General features: G+C 35.2%; 3 protein-coding genes across 9 annotated transcripts in view; 1 reads left to right on the forward strand and 2 right to left on the reverse strand.

The window, feature by feature from the left end:
* The first annotated feature begins 2,726 nt into the window (after positions 1-2,726).
* On the forward strand, positions 2,727-12,217 carry Gapcena (GTPase activating protein and centrosome-associated). Of its 3 annotated transcripts, none has more exons than XM_072022915.1 (17): positions 2,727-2,995; positions 3,851-4,032; positions 4,136-4,310; positions 4,384-4,582; positions 4,659-4,842; positions 4,916-5,281; positions 5,368-5,643; positions 5,717-5,885; positions 5,962-6,203; positions 6,266-6,454; positions 6,565-6,690; positions 6,763-6,948; positions 7,020-7,194; positions 9,410-9,600; positions 9,684-9,743; positions 9,812-10,003; positions 10,077-12,217. In XM_072022915.1, the coding sequence occupies exons 2-17, from the start codon at positions 3,859-3,861 to the stop codon at positions 10,308-10,310; spliced, it is 3,138 nt and encodes a 1,045-aa protein (XP_071879016.1). In that variant the 5' UTR covers positions 2,727-2,995; positions 3,851-3,858; the 3' UTR covers positions 10,311-12,217. The 3 variants fall into 3 exon arrangements, with proteins under 3 accessions (XP_071879016.1, XP_071879015.1, XP_071879017.1); XM_072022914.1 differs by lacking the exon at positions 2,727-2,995 and adding an exon at positions 3,002-3,143; XM_072022916.1 differs by lacking the exon at positions 2,727-2,995 and adding an exon at positions 3,201-3,350.
* Positions 12,218-12,395: 178 nt separating this feature from the next.
* On the reverse strand, positions 12,396-17,692 carry Hen1 (Hen1 methyltransferase). Its single transcript, XM_072022913.1, has 5 exons — positions 17,283-17,692; positions 16,833-17,080; positions 16,542-16,724; positions 13,296-15,877; positions 12,396-13,234 (listed from the first exon to the last, which is right to left on the reverse strand). Exons 1-5 carry the CDS (start codon positions 17,550-17,552, stop codon positions 13,143-13,145), a joined length of 3,375 nt encoding a protein of 1,124 aa, XP_071879014.1. The 5' UTR covers positions 17,553-17,692; the 3' UTR covers positions 12,396-13,142.
* A 549-nt stretch (positions 17,693-18,241) lies between these two features.
* Positions 18,242-23,936, reverse strand: part of LOC139998427 (uncharacterized) — an 82,465-nt gene continuing 76,770 nt past the window's right edge. For all 5 annotated transcript variants that reach the window (XM_072022945.1, XM_072022946.1, XM_072022944.1 and 2 more), the window contains 3 exons: positions 21,740-22,047; positions 21,178-21,514; positions 18,242-20,796 (listed from right to left, as the gene is read on the reverse strand). In XM_072022945.1, the coding sequence (XP_071879046.1) occupies positions 20,620-20,796; positions 21,178-21,514; positions 21,740-22,047 (822 nt within the window). In that variant the 3' untranslated portion in view covers positions 18,242-20,619. The remainder of the gene's footprint in view (positions 20,797-21,177; positions 21,515-21,739; positions 22,048-23,936) is intronic.

A 23,936-nucleotide genomic window follows, 5' to 3' on the forward strand; every position in this document is an offset into this window, starting at 1 on the left:
GATTCGTTCCTTTCTTTGATTGTTCGTGTCTTATTATTATCGTCTCTACAATAAATAAGTTTGCACGTAAGCACTGCAAATGACGAAATCGTTCGATCGCCGACCGATCAAAGATAAAGAGCAACTTGAAATCGATCGATGCATCATCGATAACAGCAACAAGGAGCAATTAACGTTTTCTTAGATTCTAGATTATTCTTTGATAATTACAAAAAAATCATTACCTACGTTCATTTTATCAAATTCAGTCTAATTTCCGTCTGATATAGAAAAATAACAAATTTCACTCCTAGTTTTACCTGTCGCCTCTGTCGAGGAAGAAGGTATTACCAAATTCGCGTAGTAACTTTAAACGTAGCGTAAAAATCTACCGCAAAAAGAAAAACGTAACGTTTCGTTACAGATGGAACACCCTATAGAACTGTATAGACGAAGCTCGATCCCGGGACAAGAAGCGCATTCGTCTGAATCGAATTAAACGAACCCACGCGCCTACAAATACTTGACCGAACTAACAGAACCTTCTGAGCCATGTATATTTGGCAATTATAATAATACGACACAGTCCTACTAATTTGAAGATCGCGAATTATGGACGAATCGTATAATTTCATAATCACGCGCAACCATCGATATGTATATATTATATATTATATAGAAAGGGACGGAAAAAGATAAAATTCAGGAATCGTGCATCTCGAAATCTATCTCTCGACGTTATCTCACCTACCTGTTTTATTTTTCGTGCGCCGCGTTAATGACACGGATGCGCCCGTTTCCACCGATGCCTTTTGTTTAAACAAACTGGCTGTCACGTGTCACTACTACACACCGTTTATGCACACAAAGGTGCATACACGATCGAGAAGAACACTAGACGAATATGCTCTGTCACGAATAACCTACTAACGAGTATACGGGGAGGAAGAAGCGCGAAACAAACAAACGATAACCGTGTACATCGTACGAATCTGATTTCGTATTATTTTCGTTCATTTTTGTGTCTAGAACGAGGAACGGATAGAAGCGACGTATGCATGTTCGAAGTGATATTTGCGAACAGACACTGAGCTTCTCTATAGATAAAATTATGCGACAATAAACAAGCGATATATCGTCTATTCCCTTGACAAATCAACGGGTATATATTTTCGGAATTTTCTGATGGATAATACACAACGATACGCTGTTCTACCACCTGTCAAACGATTTTATCCGGATACATCAAATATAACGTCGGCACACTGTACGTAGCTCGATTTTTTTCAGAGCAAATGCAAACAACGCCAGGCGATCTACCGTATTGTCACAACAATTTTTTCAACGGTACACCAATTTCGAGGCACAAGTTGAAAAGATGAAGCGCATCGTGACAAGAAACGATTCGAAAGACAACGCGATTCGATGGTTCACAGTAATCGTCTCATGATGGCAGGTGCAGAACAATTTCCGTCTTGACTTTATAACCTCTCCTTTCATCTCGCCGATAACTTTCCAACGAGTGCACGGCCTTTATCTCGTGTATCTGTCAAACTGTAACGTAGCACGGAAAAAGAAAACATCCCGACGCCAGTGAAATCGTAACGGACCGCGAAATTATCAATGATATGCGACGCCCGTTCCAAAAAAGAAGCAAAAAGGAGAGTCATCAACTCTGAATTGTACTCACTCGTCGTCGGCTCGTTCTCGCTTTTATCGATGTTAGCCAACCTCGCACAGTCTTACACTTTTCATGATTACAAGATCATTCCTTCGAGAAACCACGAAATTACAAAGTCTCGATGCGAGAACTTGACAAATTTACGGACAAAAAAGTTTCCTCACATCCGACGGAACGGAGGTCCTCTGTGAACTGACGCGTCTCGATACCAGCTTGTTCACTAACGTTGCAACTCCACCTGTCGTCGACTCTTTGCAGTTATATTCGAACGGAAATTCTATTGGCCTCGAGATTACCACGCGGTGACCGAAACACATTTCCTGATTGGTCACTGCCAAGACGACCAGAAGAATTTCTGGCAAACCGTTCCACTATCCTGTCGCTAGCATCGAATAACGTCCGAAATAACGAGCAATATTTTAACCAATAGAAACAGACGTTTAGAAAGAAAATTGATACGATTTCCAAATTCAAGTATTAAACGATATTATACGAATTGATATTATTTAAAAAGTATTATCGTCGAATCGGCCACTTTTAAAATACTTTAAATGTAAACTGATAATCCTATGTCATTCGCATAGCAGGATGTTGCACCATGACGTATAATATAATAAATATTTGAATGCAATTATATGTATTATTAAATTTTGTATACAGATATTGTGACAGCATATGAATTTATTTACGTGATTAAGTTATAGGTGCTTGAAGTTAGTAATTTAAAAAATGCTCTAATTAAATACAAGAAAATAAACAATAAATAGATCATCGAACTATATAATGTTTGAAATAAACGTTCGCTATCGCCGTATTCTTATTATTATCTTATTCTAACGTGTAATGTAGGTAAGATAGCAATATCGGATAAAAAGCTCTACATTTGCCATTTAAATGGTATTATCTCTGAATATATGAACATTTTTCCAGTACAAACCAGTATATATATTTTCCTCTTCCATAGTTGCATAATGGAAAAAACTACGGATGTGATTAAAAAAAGGAATCTTAATAAGTATAGGCGAGACGGTAACTAAAGTTAGTTCAAAGTTGTTGCGCGCTTGGAGGTGGTTCGCTCGCTATTCGTTGTAACAAAGCAGACTTCCGGCACCTTAGTGCTCGAATGGCCGACACCAAGGTTGCCTTTTCTGTCAAACGAAATTATTTCTGACGTGATCGAAATCATGTAAATGTTCACCGATAACCTGGAAAAATCGTTGGAACGTGGGTAGATCGATGCGTGGATCGTGGAAACGGGGTGTGTCCGTGGTTTTAATCAACAACAACGCAAGAAGAGGCACCGGTGTCTCTTCAAATTTTGGATCCACCAAGAGGGTAATCCCTGTTCTTTGCTGGGGGTGTAAATAGAAGCGGGCAACTAAAACCGTACGACACCGAGAACCGAGGCACAATAAGTTCGCTTAAGAATGCAATTTAGATGATCCGAAATACTTGACAAACCAAATCGACATTATGAATTCGAGTTAGTGTGCTTTTAACGATGCCGTGTCGAACTTTGTACGCGCGAAGCTTGTTTTGCTTATCAATCTCGAACCACTGAATTATTTTCTTCGTATTCGAATGAATCGTATTGATAAATTATAAGGTTGACGCTCGATTGTTAGGAAATTCTGTCACAAGTGAAATTCATCCGTCCCGAATTCCCTTTCCCGAATTTATTACTCAAATGGTACTCTCTGCTTATTAAAAATAAAAATTAAATTATATTCGAGAAATATAGTGAGTAGAGTGCGATCATTTGTGGGAAACATATTTGTTTTTTGATTTCACGTCATTCTCTAAATAGAATGCGAACATTGTGCATCTTCTATGTATAGTGAATACATGCAGTTAGTTTTATCTTTAAATTTATCATGCAGTTGTGTGTAGTTGTTAATAGTAATTCAACTCATATATTACTGTGCTTTATTTTTTTCCTCTTCCTTATGTATCTATTGTTATATGTTAGAATGTATATTCCAAGATGTGTGTGTGTGCGTGTGTGTGTGTGAGTGTGTACACATATATGTATTTACATATCTACATGTAATCTTTGCACAAAAATATCAAATTTTTAGAATAAAATTTAAGAATATTTAATCGTGTGTGTATATATATATATATATATACATACATATATGTTATACATTACATTATTATAACACAGTAATATTATATGCTATGTTATAGACATAGTTATGGAGGATAGCATAAGTGTTAAATCAATGGAATCAGTGGCAACAAGTGATGAATATGAATTTGTAAATGACAGAGGTAATGGCAAACATCAACAAACATTAATCAGTGAGTTACCAATGTTGAAAATTGCCAATAACGGCAATTTTGAAGATCTTCAAAATAATCTTCGTGAGGTTTGAACATACTTATATTACTTAGAAATATCAATATCTTAACGTACATTATCTTTTTAACTGCATATCAATAATTATCTGAGTTACTGATAAAAACCCATAGGTATTGACAGAAGATTCAAAAATGGAAAGCAATGATTATAAAATTGTGAGCAGCGCGCAACAAAATCAACCAAAATCTAAAAAAGTGGGACAAAGTAAATTTTATGATGTAAGTTCTTGTATGGTTGCATCTGAGAAACAGGATATTATGAAACCAGAAGATTATATTGATGAAGGTAGAAATTATTATTTCTCTATCAACCATAAAACGTATTCTGCACAGTATGAGATATCATTTTTCATATTTAGAAATAAATTCCCTGGCTAATGTTCAACAAGAATGTACTATTTTCAATGGGGTAACTTACCTGGGATCGGCAACAATAAATGCACCTAAATCAGAATGTGAAATACAGCGCAACATGAACATATTAAATGCAGAACAATCCCTTAATTTGGGAATTAAAGTATCCGTTTCTGTACCAAGTAGCTCTCAAGGTTCTGTTGTGTATGTACAACTATTAGAAATAGTAATAAAATGTTTTTTTCATCGTGCATCATGTATCATTATGTTTGTATGATAGTTTATATGATGCTGCTACTCAACAACCAATTGCACATTATGAAGTACAACGAATCCTATTTTATGCGCGTGGTGAAAGTGTTGGTCCATGCGCAGCATGTTTTGCATTTACATGGTCACATGGGGATACATTGGAATCTGCCATTTATCAGTGTCATGTTTTCCGGTGTGATATACCAGAAGCAGTATGTTCAATGTCTTTTTGTACGATAATATCAAGTTTTAATCAAAATACATTAACCATGTAATTCGTCATAGGTAGGACAAGTTTCTGCTTGCTTTTCTAAAGCCTTCCACAGAATACCACGGTCGATGACTAGCTCTCTAACAGGAAGTGATTTCAATGGGTTTAACATTGGAAGTGAAAAAACTAATTCTCGTGTATTTATTTTTGAAGTAACAATGGAAATAAAAGAAGAAGATGGAAAGGGAGGTTTCAGTATAGTTCCTAAGGATAGAAATTGTTTTAAACTTCGAAATAACGTAGCCAAACAAGTGTGTTTAAGTATTCAGCAAGTTTCTAGCAAAGAAGGAGGAATTACTCTTGAAGTCGAGAGATGCTTTGGAGTCCTTGTTAGTCCTGGACGCAATGTTAAACATAGTGATATGCGTCTGCTTGAAATGGTAACATTAACTATTTAAAAACCAGATATTTATAATTAATAATGCTTTTGGTCTTACAATAATAATAAAAATGATATTGTTTTTAGCAAGTTAATGCTGGTCCATTAATTCAAGATAAACAATGTTACAACATATGTGGTCACTGGGATCCTGCAGATCCAGCTTTAGAAACTCTCAATATTGAAACCCCGAGAGAAGGAAAAATTTATATGACAGTTGCTGTTGATTTAGTAATACGTGGTATCCGAGAACCCGTCAGGTTTATAATAGAGACGTTAGTTAAAGTATTTCCACAAAATGAAAGATTTTGGTATTTTAATAAACGAAATCTTGTACAACAATTTTACCTTAACTCAAAAGAAGTAAGGCGTCCAAAATATTAGTTCTTTATTCATTCTAATGTCACAAATCTCATGCGTATTTATCATTATATAGATAATATCCGGAGATGGTACGGAAGTTCACTATGAAGTACAAAGTATAGAAACTTCAGGAGAGCTGGATAGAAACAGATTAAATCTCGCTCTTAATTTAGCATCATTGATTCGATCTCCTTCTTTAACTAGCATTGACACGCTTACACCCAAGGAGGAAATAGACTCAGGTTAAAATAAGATATTTAACTATTTTATTTAATGAGAAGGATAAAAAGTATATTGATTGTTTTTCTACATTGACAGATGGAGATGAACCAATGTTAAGTGGCACAGGTGAAGTATCAAAAGATTGTTCTGCAGACGAACTAGCTAGTTGGGCAGAAGTACTGGACAGTTGGCAAGTTAACGAACAACGTCCAAAACTTCTTATAAAACTTACAAAGCAAGGTATTCCTGAAGCCTTACGCGGTGAAGTATGGCAACGTTTAAGTAATTGCGATAATTCACAAGAAATGATGGATAGATACAGGACTTTAATTACTAAGGTAAACGAAAATAGTAAGTGACAGAAAACGTATATAATAATTGTATTGTTTTACATATACAGGAAAGCAGTTGCGAGAGTGTTATTTTAAGAGATATTAATAGAACATTTCCTGCCCATGACTTTTTCAAAGAAACAGGTGGTTTGGGACAAGATTCTTTATACAGAATAAGTAAAGCGTATGCGGTGTATGACGAAGAAGTTGGATATTGCCAAGGACTTAGCTTTTTAGTTGCTAGTTTACTCCTTCACGTAAGTAATCGCCATCCAATGGTTGACATTTGCAAGAGGCGTATCTGTATTTTTGATAGTAGTTTATTAGGGTGTGTAATGACAAGAGAAACATTAGGTATTTCTTATAGATGCCGGAAGAACAAGCTTTTTGTGTTCTGGTTAAATTAATGTATGACTATGGTCTAAGAGATTTGTACAAGGATAGATTTGACAATCTTCATATGAGATTTTATCAGCTAAATAGATTAATAGAGGTTCGTAATATATTTTAATTAATTACGGACAATTACAATATTTATTATTTACTATTATTATTATACTTTTAGGATCAGCTGCCAGAACTTTATAAACATTTTTGCGATCGTGGTGTAGAAACACATATGTTCGCTGCACAATGGTTTCTAACTCTTTTTACAGCCAGATTTCCACTTTATCTTGTTTTCCATATTCTGGACGTATTCCTTTTACAAGGACTTGACACATTATTCCAGGTTGCTCTCGCATTATTAATGGTAGGTAGCCGTCTCTAACTCGCAACACGTTTTACAGAATATATCATTTATAAAAATGTATGTTTCTATAGTTGTGCAAAAAGGAACTACTTCAATTAGATTTTGAAAGTATATTAAAATACTTTCGGGTGCATTTACCTAAACGTTGTCGAAACGAAGAAATATCGCGCTATGTCATGAAGTTAGCCTGCTCAGTTACCTTAAAGAAATTAAAGAAGTATGAAGCGGAATTTATGACACTAAAAGGTAATTTCATATTTTATGTTTGAATCACGTAAATACACGTATAATTTTTAGTACATCTGAAAGTAATACAAACTACAATACTCTTTTATATGCATGTATAGTCTGTATAGAGACGAAAAAAATGGTCGAGCGATCATAAATTTAATTTTGTTGTGCCGAAGCTTTACACGTTCGTCTTTGTTGCCATATTTTAGAATTGAAATGTAAATACGTATTTCGACATTTAGGTACCTACTCTTTTCATTGACTTCAATGAAAGTATACGTAGGATACGAATGAAAATCAAAATAATATACCTCTGTTTTATCTAGTTCTAATTTCGAAGAAAATTGGCAACTTATAATATAATCTAATCCCAATCTAGTTTTTTTTTTTTTATGAAATAAATGTATTTTATATTTGCATGACATAATTTCATGCTTATATACCAAAGCATAAATTATGTCCATCTATTTAGTCTTGTAAAGATACTTCAGTGAATAGTGCGCAGTTGTAAAAAATATTTGATATTTACGATATGATCTACGTTGTTGGAAAACATTTTATACGAACTTGTGGAATAAAATTCTTAATATAGTTTGGAATATCAAGAATTATGTAGTAAATATTTGGTAAAAATTTAATGAAATTTATTGTTTTGAAGAAATATTTCTTATACTCGTAAACAGATTCTTTTATTTCTGTTTGGTATTCCATTTAATCTTGTATAATTTTTCGAATGTATTGTCAATCTTCGTAACGAGCTAACCACAAGCTGTGTACATATGTTGATAAAATATTAGTTCAGTAACAGTTATGCACAAACATGAGATTTCAACCAGTTGACAAATCATGAAATATTTTTCTTATTTTTTTTCTTATTGCCATGTATATTTCTCGCGAGACAATTTTATGTCGATTCCAAAGAGGTCCCTTCAATTTTTTTTTCTCAAAGAGGAAATAGTAATAAGGGATTATAGTTGTAAATTTTGGACAGAATTTTTTTAGATTCGATAGACTGGCTGAAATATCACAGCTACTATGTTATAGCAATATACTCTTTGCAAGATCGATACATTTTCTGTTTTGATTGACTCTCTTATGCTTAAAGTTGATATTCTTTCATACAAACTAACGAAGCGCAAATCAGCTGTTATAAAAAAGCATTGTCCAAAAATTATACTCATTTTTTTATTAAATTATTTATGTTGTTATATTTGTAAATTTTTATAATTTTGTGTTGTTTATAATAACATTTTTTCGCGCTTATTCAGCCATACTGCTTTGTATACTGTCTTGTATATCAATTTTTATAAAAAAAAATTATTTATTTTTTCTTGTTAGAAATAAATCGTCCATTTAGAATAGCGTTTTTAATTTTGTCAATTTACCTGTGTATACCCTGTTCCTCACACTTTATGAAAAAAGTTTCATTTTTTGTTTTAATCGCAATTGTTTTATGCAATGTTTTATATTTGTTCTATGAAAGCTTACAGCTTTTATTTTACCAATTGCTCATTACAGAATCAAATAAATTATGCTTTAGGTAAATTATTATTAAATTGTTTGTAAATTAGTGCATCTGTAATGTAATACCAATGAAATTTTAGCAAGAATTTGTATACAAAGTTGTTAAGGCTTACAAGGCTTGATAAATATTGAACTTCATTATCGAAAATGATAAATATGCTATCGCGCACAAATCATCCTATTTAGGTACAGTAAGAACAATTATATACAGGGCATCCTAAAACTATATCAAACGCTTTAAATTTATATTTGTTCGCGATTTTTTATATCTTGAACGCGTTAAATTTTATCAGAGGCATTATCTGTATATTTATGAGCTATAGCAGGCAACAGACATATTTAATAAGTTTAACAGCTGTGCCTGGCAGTTTAAAATTGGCCATGGTATGTTCTGCATAGAGAATATATGTGGCGATATCTGCTTTTTCAAGATATCGCATGTCGACCAATTACGTTAAAGTCATTCGTTTCCAATGTTTCACTGTCGGAATCATGAGCTATAGTATAAAGGCATTGATAGAGAGTAAGATTGTATTTGTAAGCTTCTTACATAATCACGATTAAAAATACTTTAAAAATATTTTTATCCTACTATAGAACTACAGATTTAATATAAATATTTATTATATAAAATATCAGAAACATACAAATGTACGTATATAGAATTGTTTCAAACGCTAACGTGTAACTTTTTCTTATGGCGTAGAAGCGCAAGAGAATGCGGATGAATATAGCAATGAAGTAGAACAGCTACGGGGCACAGTAGCGAGAAACGAGGAGGAAAAACAGAGATTAGAAGCCGAATTGATTCAAGTCAAGGAAATGCTACAACGAGAAGTAGCAAGAGCAGATGCGGAAAGTAGACGAAGCAATATTATTATTGCTGAATACAAACAGGTACGTATATGTAAATGATCAGATTTATCGTATGAAACTATTGAATTTATTGTACTGTATCATAGATGAAATATTTATTTTAGATTTGTCAACGTTTGGAAGATGACTATAACGCTGCAAAGACAACACTTAGTGAATTGCGAGTAAGTAAAAAACATTTAATTCTAATGGAATTCTTGTATGACAATTTATAAATAAATTTACCCTTTAGACGAAGGTTTCAAAATGTGAAAAGTGTAAAAGTTGTATAATGGATTCGTCCAATATATTAGCAGACATTGCACACCCTTTAGAAAACCGAATAGATCCTATGTTGCACAGAGTGCAGGAGAGAGTACGAGAATTAGAATTGGAGTTAGCCCAAACAAAGCTAGCCCATGTTGAAGCTGAATGTAGAAACCAGGTAAACAAGCATGTTATTTACTAATTCTCGATATTATCTAGAATTACATTTGTAAGAATAATTTCCTTTGTAGGATTTAACACATCAATTGCACGCGACCGCTTCTGAACTTCAAGCAGCGAGAAACAGCTGGCCGTGGCTTAGTAAGACACTGTCGAGTATAAAAGAAGCGGCGAATAAAAGAGAAGTAATAGCTCCGTCATTAATGAAAGATCTTAGACGAGATAGCGCACCCGGAGGTGATATGCATCATTTAATACATTCCCGTAATCGCGAGACACGTGATAATCTTAAAGAAGTTGTGTGATTCGGTAAGTATTCGAGTTAAAGTGCATAAATATAACGAGGAACGCTATTTTGAAGTAGAAAAATAAACCTAATTATAATATATTATACACATCTATTCAAACGAAGTTACTTTAACCAGACGAAGTGTTGGCAGAATTCGTATATTACGAGAGAAGACCTATTTGAAATATAAATTCGAATACACAATGTACGTCCATGATTACATGTAGTATTCTACTTGACCTGTTTATAATATACATTCGGTATATTTTACGTTAGGTTCCTCGCGTGCACTATTAATCGCGTGCTTTTAGCGATGTCAGCTTTATCCTGCAACTTTGATATTAATCTTGATATTACTTGTTTACATTTGTTAATCGTTTCAGTATATTGATTTTTATCTAAACTTGGTTTGTGAATTATTAATTTTATTTGAAATCCGGTTTTTATGTATTAATAAGGAACTTCACACGAAATTGGAAGTCCTATATTAAGCAATTGATTAAGTGATAGGGCACATATGGAGATGCAAAAAAAGATTACAATAGATGTTAGCGATAAGTTCACTACGTTTTGTATGAAACTAGTCTAAGACGTGGAAAATAGAAATACTATAGACTTTACTGTATATAAATAGCTCTCTCTCTCTCTCTCTCTTTCTCTCTCTCAGGCAACTAACAGACGTAACAGACTGCAGAAATCAGAGATTCCACATTTAGTAAATTGAATCATGTAAAGCAGATAATATTTCTGCAATTTTCATTTACTTTCTGTACGGGTTTATTATAATGACATTCCAAAATCATAAATACATGTGCGTTTTTTTAATCAAACTTTTATTTTAATCGGTATGTCTAGGGCTATTGATTAAAGAATACGTATGACACTTATTGATGTATGCGTCTTACAACTAATTCTAAATCTTAACGAGTAAAGTAAATTACATGAAAGAGAAACATGTCACATTGTTTAATTTTTATATGCAATTTATTGTCTGCTGATGCTATTAATAATCGCATAAAACAATACTGCAACATTTTGCAGGTACATTGGCAGCTGAACAAAGTAACTTAATATAAGACTAGATATAGTCTTTTACAATGCAAAATATTCTTTCCGTTTACTTTATCTCCTTTTTTTCTTTTTTTTTTTCGTTTTTTCCTTTTTTTTTTTTTTTTTTTTAAATTTGATTAATTCACAATCAGTAAATGACATGTACGGGCGTGTGATGCTTAAACGTATATTAATTATCATTTGTATCTTGTTTTGACAGAATCTACATAAATTAGATCTAAGGCCATAAATTATGTCAAGGCACTACTTGAAATTAGAATTTAACCAAATGTGTAATAAACATTTCTGTTACGTGAACAATAAGAGCGAGTAAATATTCAAGAACGTTTGAAAGGATATTTTAGATTGTAAATCTAGCTTTGTGTGAATGTGTGTATGTGTGTGTATTAATTAGTGCCATTCGTTTGATGGAATTACTGATTAATTTATTTTGTATTCCTTGTATTGTGAGTTATCAATTTAGAATACCAAGAACTAAATTAAATATCGTGCCGTTATCTTGCATCGTACAGTTTATAGAAGAGATTCGTAATGATTATTTTTGTTTTGCTTTTTTCCCCAGTTGACGATAATTTAACTGCATTATTGTTAACGTAACATTTACTAAGTATCATATACACGATCAAAGCGAAGATTATAATCACTTTAGAAATTCGTACAATAGCTAACAATAATCCTACATCTGATGTATGAAACAAAAGATGTACTTTCTGTAAATACTAAAAACCAATATATATAAAGATAAATTACTAACAAGTCATGTAAAGATTTTAGGTTACTACACATGTATCACTGTACACCTTGTAATGTCATTCCACTTTTACTTAAATAAAGAAAGATATCATCTGTCTATTTCTTAAGTGTTTTATGCCATTAATATCAACCAGTAGTACCAATTCTTAAATAATATAATAATGTATTGAGAAAAGTTATTAGAGAATATGTGATATGTTTTATTTGTTTAAAATGGAAATGCCATTTCAGTCTTAGATAGATTTCAACATATATATTATGAAGAAATTATAAATCATTATAAATTAACGAGGCATTTTATTAAATAAATGCGAGTAGACAGAAATGTAACATATTGATAAACTTTCATAAAGCATATATAGATAAAATAGCTCATCACAAATCTTATTTACGTACTTAAAAACGATATGACGAGAAGTCTTGAAAATCGTAAGAAAATATATATCTTTTTTAAATTCGACGTCTTAATGTTTCAAGTAGTAACAAGCAAATGTTATTAATAATATACAATCGCATACATATGTATTGATACTGAAATACTGTGTTACGCTTACTTACAAGGACATTGATTTCTTGATAGATCGAGTAGAAAAACAAGTGTATTACGAATGTTTCTACATGATAAAAAAATTAAAAAAATAAAAAAAATTCATCTCTTACATTATACATATATATATATAAAAGGAAGAAAAAGAAACTTTCGTAACAAGCTCCTTGAAAGATTTTTATGGATTTTACAATATTTTAAGATATATTTACATTTAAAAGAAAAAAAGAGAAAAATAAGTGAACGATCAGAATATACACATGTATGTACCGTTCAAAAATAATTACCTTCAAATTTTTATCTTCAGACTTTGCAAACATATTGTAGGGTGATATGTGAAATCATCTATATTATTATTTCAACAATATCGCGTATTACCTGTAATTATAACCCATTGTTCATTTTCACTACTTTGGTTAGAAGTATTTTCATCATCGCTTTCGACATTATTCATTAGCGCATTTTCATCGACATCATTTACATTTCATTATTTTCTAGATCGCTATTCCCTTCAGAACTATTATCAAAACCTTCATCGCGTTCCATATTTATGTATCTTGCGTTGCCACCTGTTTATACAAAAATCAATCATTATCTTTATTGACAATTTGTATATACCGATAAAATTACCTGCTGCTCTGTTTGGAAACATCAATTCCCTGTGATTCTGCATGTCTATGTCCACATCAATTGGATTGACCATATTAAGTATTCCTAGCAACCATAGAGGGAAATCATTCTCTACACCATAAATATCATTCTCGTTTTCAATATCATTTTCCAATACTTCAATTAAGGGTTGTAAGTCTTCCAACTCGTTTAATTCTGCAGCAATCATATTATTACCTTCACCATCTCTGTTATTATTTGCAAGATCACCGTTTTCAACTTCGATCACATCGAGAATTTCGGGTCTTACAGCTTCCGTTATACTTGAAGATTCAGAATCGGATATATGACCTTGCGCTATACTTGATAGAGCGTATTCCGGTATCATATCCTGAGCGGAAGCGGTGTTTGGATATCCGGAATCTATTACTTCCGGAAACCAACTATTTGGAAGTGTTTCCACAGTTTCGGGAGAAGGTTTCAATTCGCGATTCTCTACGTTACATTCATCTTGTTCCTCATTTTTTAATACTGATGTGGATTCAATATCTCTTGCATCTTTAGCATCATTACGGAACATTTCGGTAACGACGCTCCTTAAATCATGATTATTATGTAATTCAGATTTTAGATCAGTCTTTTCGTCGATTGTACTTTTCGTCAATTGAATTTTTGTATCACAATTTACTGATTGTATGTTATTGGTATTTATTGCAGGAAGCTCTTTTTCTTCCTTTACTAACTTTTCCGTAGCACAAAGATCTGTAATTTCCCTTCGTAGTGTTTCATTATTTTTCGTGCCATTGTTACTACTTAAAAAATTCGTTTCAGGCAATTCGTCTATTGTTTGTTTATCACCATCTAATGTAGGACATATTGTTGCTGTATCGCTACTATTAAGTGTATCTTGATCAAAGTTCTTTATTAACTCATTCCCACTTTTTACTTTCGTATCATTCTGATACATAGAAGTATCTTGTTTACTATACCTTTCTCCTATTGTATTTGGTTTAATGCCTGACATAGCAGCTATATTTGTATCAATATTGCTTTGTAAAGGTACCTCCTCATTTCTACTCTCTAATAAATTATTACTACCAGGGCTTGTGAACTGAGATTTCTGTGATATATTTAACGAATTAGTATTATTCTCCTCCTCCTCGTAATCAAGAGATCTTCGTTTTTTACCCACGCTATCTTTTCTACTTTCCATTTTTGGTGAACTTGTAAACTGTGGTTGATTGTCTGTTAAAATATTATTAACAGAAGCTATAATATTGTCTGATTGCAATTGATCTTTTAGATGACAATTATGCTCCGAGACATTACTACTCTGTTCGATACTTTGCATATGATTTTGATCGATAGGGTTTGTATTTGCTGCTGTGTTAGTATCAATGTCAGAATCTTCATCTTCTTTATATAATGTATTTGAATAAATATCGTTTAAGTGATCATATCCATCAAAATCATATTTTAATGATGATTTCTTGCTTTCTTCATCATTTACATCTCCGATTGTGTTAATTGATATATTTTCCTGTTGGAGCGAATTGTTTAACATCCAGTGATCACTCATGCTTTGATTACATATACTATCGTTTGTTAATTGTTGGTCCATCTTAACAGCGTGTAAAAGATATGGCTCAGGCGAAGTAGAGGCCCGTGAAATGGACATGTAAACTAGATCTAACGTACAATTAAGTTTTTGTGCAGTATCTGATACAGCATCATTTTGTGTGTCCGATGTTATATACAAACTTTTAAGATTTCTTGTTACGGAAGAATCAGATAATTCTGTTGATTCATTTAAGTACAATGGATCATTATTGTCAAATGATTTATTGAAATTATCTGTGCCAAGTATTGAATCTATATTTCCTTCGTTGTTAATTTCACTGTATTTATCAGAAATTTCGGCACTTCTTGTCGTTTCAAATTCACTACTGAATAAAACATCCTTTTCGCCATAAATATAAGTATCGTCTTCAAGCATAGAATTACTTGGTGACATAACAGGTATAACGATACTTGATTCTACGTTCCAATTTTCATGTCTGCCATCTTGTCTGCTGTAATTTATAGGTTGTTCAGAGTCCGTATTCCAGTCATCTTCCTCGGAAGCATACATGTCATTACTCCAAAGAGGCCCATCTACTGTAGTATCAGAATACGTAGAAGGTGGTGGTACTAAGACAACAGGGCCATCTTCACGCTCTTCAATTGCCCAGCCAGCGTCCCCTAAAATTGTTTCCAATTCATCCATAGTAATTGGAAATGTATGTAACATTTTTAATATCAGTTTTAATGGAACTTCTTCTTCCATATCGTCTTGATACGATAAATGTCTAATGTAGTACGATGCTTCGTCAACGATCTTTTCTTCGTCTGAGCGATTATCTACTTGAAACGGGTATTCGTATCTAGCTACAACTTTAAATAAATTTTCAATGCCAGGGCTATACGTTTCTTCCTTCTCATAGATGCGATGAAAAACAGCCATTTGAGTACAACATCCTAAATGTTCTGAGCCTTCCGGGCCTTTACAAATCCCATGAAATGTCACTATATAATTGGGGTATCTTAAAGTAATATTTTCAGCCCTGTTGACAGAAATTATGTTTATGACATGTATGATTATTTATTATGTACAGGCTGATACACGGGCCGATGAATCAATCGCCACGACGATACTTCAGACACTTCGGACAAATTAATAAAAAAATATCTTGAATAAAAATTAATCACCTTTTAATCGGCTACAAATTTCAATAGAAAAAATTTCCGAAAGAATCGTTTTTTCGAAAAAGAATTCAAGATCACTTTGACTTCTTTAAACGAATGCCACGTATTTTTGATTTTATACCATCGTAGTTGACGTTAATACGAGTTTGTAACGACTTTCTATACTATGACCTTGAAATGACACTAAATATTGAAACGATGGTTAATCGAGAAGAGCGCTACCGTTAAAAATAATTTAGTTCGATTAAATCTGTCGTTTCAAGGAGAAAAATGTTCATTATATGCACATTACAAAAGCATAAACAAAGTGACCTTGACTTTTGGTCGAAAAAAACATTTTTGTAAATTTTATATACCGTATTTTGTAGCCGGTTGAAAATTGATCGATTTTTATTCAAAACATTTTCTTATCAAATCATCGGGTAAAGCTCAAAAAGTGTGATGACTGATTCATAGACCAGCCTGTATATAAGTAAAAGTAAATTTAAAATTTATAATTAAACAAAAAATCAAAATCATTACCAATCTTGAAATTGTTGCCTGGTCCATTCAAATTTATGATCAGGATGTCTAAATCCAGAAAAGTTTGGGAATAAAGCATTAAAATCTGCATTTGGAGTCGTCATCACTACCAATATTGGTTTGATATACCCAAAAATATTGTACGGAAGATTTGTTAAAGTATCTGGATACAAATGCTCGATCCTAAAGCGTTAAAATATGCGTTATATCCTATGAAATAATATTATACGAGTTTTTTATCGCTTGGAAAGTAAAATTGAAAACAATCGATCGCGATATATAGCAACCTACAATTCTATGCAGATTACAGCATCTGCGTTTTCTAGCCTCTTGTCACTTTGAGTAACACAACCTTCACTTATCTCGATCACAAAAGGTGCAGTTCTTCTATGTAAATATTCAGATACTAAGGGAGCACCTCTAGTTTTATAAGCTTCTAAAATCGGTCTATTAATATCCACGCATAATATTTCTTGTATGCCTTTTGTATTTTTTAGGTGTGTTAAAAAACCAAGTTCTGCACATCCAAAGTCAACGATCTAAACAAAGAAGGAGATTAGTCATTTTATTATCTGTTAAAAATTTGTTAAATCCATGTTTGCAAATATCAAACATGTAATACGAAATAAATGGTATTATATCATATATAAAATTGCGCGAAAGATTTATAAGTATATTTCTAGCAATAAAGAAAGATCCACGTGTAAAGTTATTGCGAAGATACGAAAGCGGAATAAATACCTTGCGTAATTTTCCTTGATATCTCTCACAACTAAGTATATCGGCGACAGCAGCATATCTCTGGATGTACGCCGGCGGGAAAAATTTGATATTTTCTTCAAAATGCTGAGATGCCTCAGGAACTATCACTTTATGATCACTTTCAGAAGTCTTGAGTCCTGGCTCCGTGTTAACCGTTCTATTATCCATGGCTTTTTGTCTTTTGTTTCGATAATTCTGATATACAAACTTGCCAAAGAAATAAATCACATGGAAGAGCACGATAATCATGTCACTAAGAAAGATCAAACGATTTTGATAGCTATTAAATTTTATCAACGCATCCCGGTTAACTTTCCGTTATGCGTAACACCAGCCATATTATTTTGTTTTGAAGGTGGTCACCGAATTGAATCCGATTGGTAGAACGATTCAAAACGCGCCAATACTAAACTAGCGCCACAGACGAGATACAAAATAGACGTAACATGCAATGCTTTTTCCTGTCTCACGTTTTGGAGGTCACTCGACTCCCTTGCCATTTTCGTATCACATGCGACATTATCGATTTAACACGATATAGTACTAGATAGCAGACTCGAGTCTATCCTGTATTTAGTCAATGGCACACACCGGTTTAAATTAAGACAAAAGTGTTCCATGAAATTTGTAGGTTTAAGTCTTTACGAAATTACAACCAAAATATAGAACAGTATAGATCGTATAATCGTAGAGGAAGTATAAAACGTTATGCTTTTACAATATTTCAAAAAATATTGCTTCATTGGTATCAAGAAAATCAAGAAAAACCCAATCCGCAACATTAGCAATTCTAAAGAAATCATTAGATTTTTGTATAGGTAGGATGTACGAAAGCCTTAGATCTGTGCAAGATAGATAACGATTCTAAACAAATCGGTAGAGCTAAACGAATGCCATCACGCTTGAAATTGAAAGGGTACAATGACACGCGCAACAAGTTTTTGTATTATAATTTATTTGCGATTTAATATAATAATTAAAATAATAATGCGGTAATTATTAATATCGGTAGCAGTTTACTATTTTTCTAAGAAAGCGATGGTATACACGATACATCGTTTACATAAATTAGAATGACAGTCGACTTTCTTTATAAACCATTTGCGATATCTGTATCAGTTTTGTAGCATCTATTTTGTTCACGCGTATATTGGAACATCTGTAAATACGATACCACAGATTCATCAGAGTCAGTTTGCTCAGGTTATTCCGACTTGTTTCTTTTCTCATTCCCGTTTCGTCATTAGCAAAGTAGACTCAATTACAGTTTCATATAGTATTTCGTTTATATATATTTATATGCGATTTATTTATAAGTATATGTATTTATAAGCGCGCAAATATATTATGCACGAGATCTGTCGATGGCTGTTATGCAGCCTACAGGAACATAAAACTTGATTCTCTATCGTTAAAATTTATCGTTCTTGTTAACGCGGCTATCTACATGATAATCTTTTGCAGAATTTCCAAGAGTCTTAATCTTAAGCTATTACATATCATAATATATATATATATATATATTTCATCTCATCTTATTTACAAAAGAATTGTATGTAGATTCCTCTCTAATAGAATATGCTTTGCGTTTTTCTTTTTTTTTTTTTTTTTTTTTTTCAAAATTGGGGGATTGTCGATAGTTTTCTTGTACCCTTATCCCGTTCGAGAACGCGCCGGTTAAATATAAATTCGCCTCGAACGGAACGCAAAATAGAAAACGTTTCTATGTATTTTTTAACATTACACAGGTACCCGCAAGAATAGTTTTCTCATTCGAATGAGACAGAAAGGTTAGACGACGGCCGTACATACATGGTCGATAAATAAATAAAGTGTCGAGTTCGTGTCGTTGGTACGGCGTAAAGAACGATCGAAAAATATTATGCTACGGTGTAACTCGTGTCTTACGAACATTTTTTAATCGCATCGAAAAGACATTCGTAAATCTCGAAAAATAACTCGTGCTGCATTAGATTCAGCAAATGCATCACATATACATATATAGATATTGATTATCTTCCGTCGATTAAATCAGATAATCTCGAAGATTATCTAAAGAAATTCACTAGCCAGACTGATCGAAACAATTGCAGTAACAGAATATAGTGATCGAGTTAAAATATTTTCATCGATACTTTGAGTACCGCGATTTTTTAAAGCATTTATCGTTCGGTATACACATATTTCATATAGTATTACCTCTCGATAATAATTTTCCTTATTTACGACTGCGGTAAGCGCGTTAACTCGAATCGCGTCTCTTTTCGTTACGATACACAGCGTCGATCGTTTCGATCAGTCTGGCGATAGAATCGATGAGCAAGTTCGCCCTACGAAATCTTAATAGAAAAGTAGATAGAGTGGCACATTTGTCGATACTGAATAAAATGTAGGATGTTCGTTGAACGACATAAGAAAGAAGATATAGTATCTCGTAAGATGCTCGAGAATATCGTACAAGTTTCGCGTATGATACGTTGAAAGCTTTTATCCCGTTTGTTCTTTTTGCGTATAGGCAAAGATATATGAGATAAGGCAGATACGGGGGATATGACGCGACAGAGCCATATATAGCGTGTGACCGGCGTTTAAGCAATTTTTATAGATAAAAAATCGAGCTCAGGTCCGTTGGAAAATACGATCGCGCTTATGCTCTTCTCTTTTTGAAGAAGGTGCGATGATATCTCGTACCGATTAAACCGATTGCGTCGATTGATCGATATAGCACGGTGGTCGTAATTGACGATTTGGCGAACGCGTGGAAAGAAAGGAAGGGGGGAAGGAGGGAAGGAAGGAAGCTACGACTCGGTTATATCGGGTGCTCGTTTAGTTTCGTTCGCGGTGAGAAAGGCAATTTCGATTTACGATGCAGATCGTACGCCAGAGAATTTGGCAACGCGAGTTTGCCATAGCACAAGTTACGTTTACGCGAATAGCAAATATTCTCGATTATCTTGTCTCGTTCTCCTCCATTAGCGTTACTCCTCTTACCGTTCCGCGATCGCGACGACGATAATTATCACTAGATAACGTGGTTGCATTATCATAAAATCATTATATATATCACAAATGTTAAAATTGTCCACGCGTAACGTATTCCGCGGTGCGTAAAGTTTCTAATTAATTCTCGAGACACTACGGTAAATATCACATGGAGCGATGAGAATTTTAATTAAATATACAACGGCGATCGATCGCGTCGACGTCCACCGTATCGTCGACGCTCGAGATTGCCGCGTGCACGACGACGAACGATCGATCGATCTCGATCGCCGTTTCCAACAATTTGTATAATATACTTTCAGAAAGTAGAGATTCAGGCGTAAGATTGATCCAACGATATAGCGATTTTGTTCCCTTTCTCCACCCAATTTCTCAGTCGTCCCCTTAGTTCTTCCAGGCTTTTCGACTTCGCTTTGTTTATCCTCTTGTACTTAACGTCTTTTGGCTTCGTCACTGATCGGTGATTACTCATTACCCTGTTGTACGTGACCTGAAAAAAGACGAGATTCAGAATTGCGACTGGCTTAGGAGAAAGAATCGAGAGTACGATCGACGCGATTGCACGAACGTTTCATTTCAAAGGATTCCGAAAATACCGCAAATATAGTAAATGATGTAAGAATAGATAGGACAGATAAACGAGTCGAAGAGAATGAAAAGTCGGAAAGAGGATTCTCAAAGGGAAGGAAAATTCTCGTATACGTATGTTCCGAGACACGTTGCTCGAACGCGTATAGACGAAACAAGTTCGATAGTATGGCGCATATAGCGCGTATATGCAGACCAACGGAAAGGTCTAAAGAAGAAAGAAACGGTCGATACGAAAGACGGTTGTGACTAAGTGGATATTGGTATAAAAAGATTTTCTTACCTGCGCCTGCTGACTTTCGTCCCTCGGTCTCTCGTTGGGCGGGGAGTCTGCCTCTTGAGCGAGTCTCTCGAAGCTACCGTACAAATCTTGAAGTCTGCCCTTTCCGTTTCCCAAGTTCTTTGCCCGTCTCTCCTCGCATTCCGAGTTTTCCGTCGATTCGGACGGGTCCTGATTGTTCTCGCTGTCTCCGTCCTCCTCCACCGAGTAAACGGTCTCCAAGATCTCCGGTCTCCTCAGGAAACCGTTGCATCGTCGCATCGACGAGTACTTGCTCGACGGTTCGACCGCGTCCGAAACCGATCGGATCACCGTCACGTCGGTGATGTTCGAGCGAAACCTGTCAAGGATAATTTCTATTTACTCGAAAAGCTTTCGAACGTGCCGTTCCTAACGTACGCGGATATTTCGCGTCTATCAAACCGTACGAAGTAAATCTAAGTAAATTTAGTCATCGCGTAGAAGCAAAGGACCTCTGTCTATCTTTACCTTGGCTACGTAACGATAGCTTTAAAGGGGCGGAGGGAAAATTCGTGCGTTTCGGTTAAACGAAGCGTACGCGTACCTCGGTGGCGCTAGGTCGTCCGCCGCCTCCTCGAGAACAACGGCGCTGTCGCTGTCTCCGAGGCTGTCCAATCTATCCAGAGCGTCGCAAGGTGGCGAATCTCTCGTCCCGGTACTTCTTTCCGCCAATCTGCTTTGCAATTGACGAATCACCCTCTGTTGTCTGAGAATAATGGACTCTCGTTGCGCCAGACTAGCCTCGATCTCCTTCTGTTTTCGACAAAGCCTCGATTCGAAGAGCAGCAGCTGCGAGGACAATGTCCGTAGCTGCTCTGCCTTCTCCCTTGTCAGCCGTGCCACGAGGTCCTCCTGAAATAATTATATCAGCCGTTGAGTGACTTTGGCGAATTCATGTAACGTACGTGCGAGCCACCACGCTGCGCAGTTTCGAGACCGTGGTAAACGTACCACTTCTGCGTGGCTTTATCGACGTTGAATTAATCAGCAATTTGTATTAGTCGAGAGAGCTTCGGTTCGCTCTTCTCCGCTGGTAATCAACCAACGATTAATCACGTTAGCTCATTATCGATAATTAGGGAATAAGAATTGCTTGATTAACGACCCTTTCTTTTTCTCCACGGTCTTCCGGCAGTGCGTTAAAAGAAAAGAAGCTGACCGACCGTACAAAAAGATTGGCAAGAAAACCGTTGCGAATCGATAATGATAAAATTTGCATGCATCGTGTTCGTCGTCGTCGTCGTCGTCGTCGTCGTCGTCTTCGTAATTAGTTCAACGATCGTACCCTACGGGGAAAGGAAGCGTCGCGGCTACGCAACTGTGCCAATCGCAAGGCATCTTCGATTTGCCTATTAATGTGGTATTAATTAGGAGATCCCGAGGGTCTGCCCCGACCGCATTACGGTATGTATTATGGCATTGCGCGGCATTATCGAGTTTGTTTCTCTTTCGCTTTTCCATTAACCGTGTGCATGCTAAATACAACGAACGTTCTCCGCGCGATATACCTAACATTGTACGTATATGGTTGGGGCCTGGTTTCTGTACCTACGATAACAACGATCTAGGACAAAAGCAATGTTTTACGTTTTCAGGATTGAAACTTAGATCGCGAACGGTCGGTATTTAATGTCAAGGAACTGAGATAATCCCACCCTGTCTTCTTCTTCTTCTTCGTACGTAACGATCTTCGTCTATTATAGCAACATCTTCGTTACATCTCATTTTTCATCGCGGTGTACGAGGTACTTTAGGGAACAAATTTTCCAGCAAAGTTTGCTGTTCGCTCGAGCGCGAACTTTTACACTTTGCCGATGTCACGACGTCGTCCGACAACCGTCTTGAATTATAAACGTCCAGCACCGCTGTCGATTTTCGAGTAACTCGAGCGAGGTCCGACGCTGTCATCGCGCCAGGAACCTAATTTTCGACCTTGCGAACCGTCTTCGGATCGTCTTCAATGTTCTCCGTCTTCGTTCGATCAAAGTTCGTAGCCGCCGCGACAGCGTCCGACTATTAAACTCGCGGCAAAAGCGATCGCGAATTCTTCGCTGAAGCGATCTCGGCGCGCGACAGGTCCGCGTAGAAAATAGGAGAAGTAAAAGTACATAGCGCGAAACATTTGAAACGCAGAGTCCTCGGGAATTTTTCTGTCGCGTCGGCTTAAATTTACGGCACGATTCGGCAAACCTGTTCTCCGCGAAGCTTGGCGTTGCTGAAACGCGAAACGCGTCCGGTGCTTTGCACGGACCATAGACCCGACCACCTTTCTCGTTCTTTCTTTTCTACGAAAACAGAACGAGTCCGTTACTCCCGGCATTGTTTTCGCCTAAATGGTAGAGGCCCACGCGACAAGTATCGCGCGTCACCGAGTTACGAGTCTCTCGATGCGCTTCTCGCACTCGTTGAAAAAGGAACGCGAAATTGTCCTTTCAGCTTCGATCGGACAACGGGCTCCCAGCGGAGTTTCTCGTTTTCTTTACGATATGACGCGCGCGATAATCTCTCCAACTTTTTATTTTTATTATTTAATTTGTACTTTACAATATGTCCAGCTGGACATTCGGTAAATTTTTCTAGCTTTATTGCCAAACGACACGTGGTTGGCTACCCCCAGCGGGATATCATCTTCGAGTTTGTCTATTTTATTTCTTTAACGAGGTCAGCGGGGTTTTCTCTTTAGTCTTCTTTTTATGAGAGTTTTGCTCGCTTCAGCAGCCAGATGGTTTGGACGTGTTGCC

This window comes from Bombus fervidus, chromosome 3 (genome assembly GCF_041682495.2).
Source record: "Bombus fervidus isolate BK054 chromosome 3, iyBomFerv1, whole genome shotgun sequence".
NCBI classification, from domain to species: domain Eukaryota; kingdom Metazoa; phylum Arthropoda; class Insecta; order Hymenoptera; family Apidae; genus Bombus; species Bombus fervidus.

Bases quoted from the DNA above. Each gene is read 5' to 3' on its own strand.
- Gapcena (XM_072022914.1), top strand. The intron at 6,455-6,564 runs GTAAGTAATCGC...TATTTCTTATAG, and splicing joins TTGCTAGTTTACTCCTTCAC to ATGCCGGAAGAACAAGCTTT. The intron at 9,744-9,811 runs GTAAGTAAAAAA...TTTACCCTTTAG, and splicing joins CAACACTTAGTGAATTGCGA to ACGAAGGTTTCAAAATGTGA.
- Hen1 (XM_072022913.1), bottom strand. From the start codon at position 17,552: ATGATTATCGTGCTCTTCCATGTGATTTATTTCTTTGGCAAGTTTGTA. The intron at 17,081-17,282 runs GTATTTATTCCG...TTCTTTGTTTAG, and splicing joins ATCAAGGAAAATTACGCAAG to ATCGTTGACTTTGGATGTGC. The intron at 13,235-13,295 runs GTAATTTTATCG...TTGTATAAACAG, and splicing joins GTTTCCAAACAGAGCAGCAG to GTGGCAACGCAAGATACATA.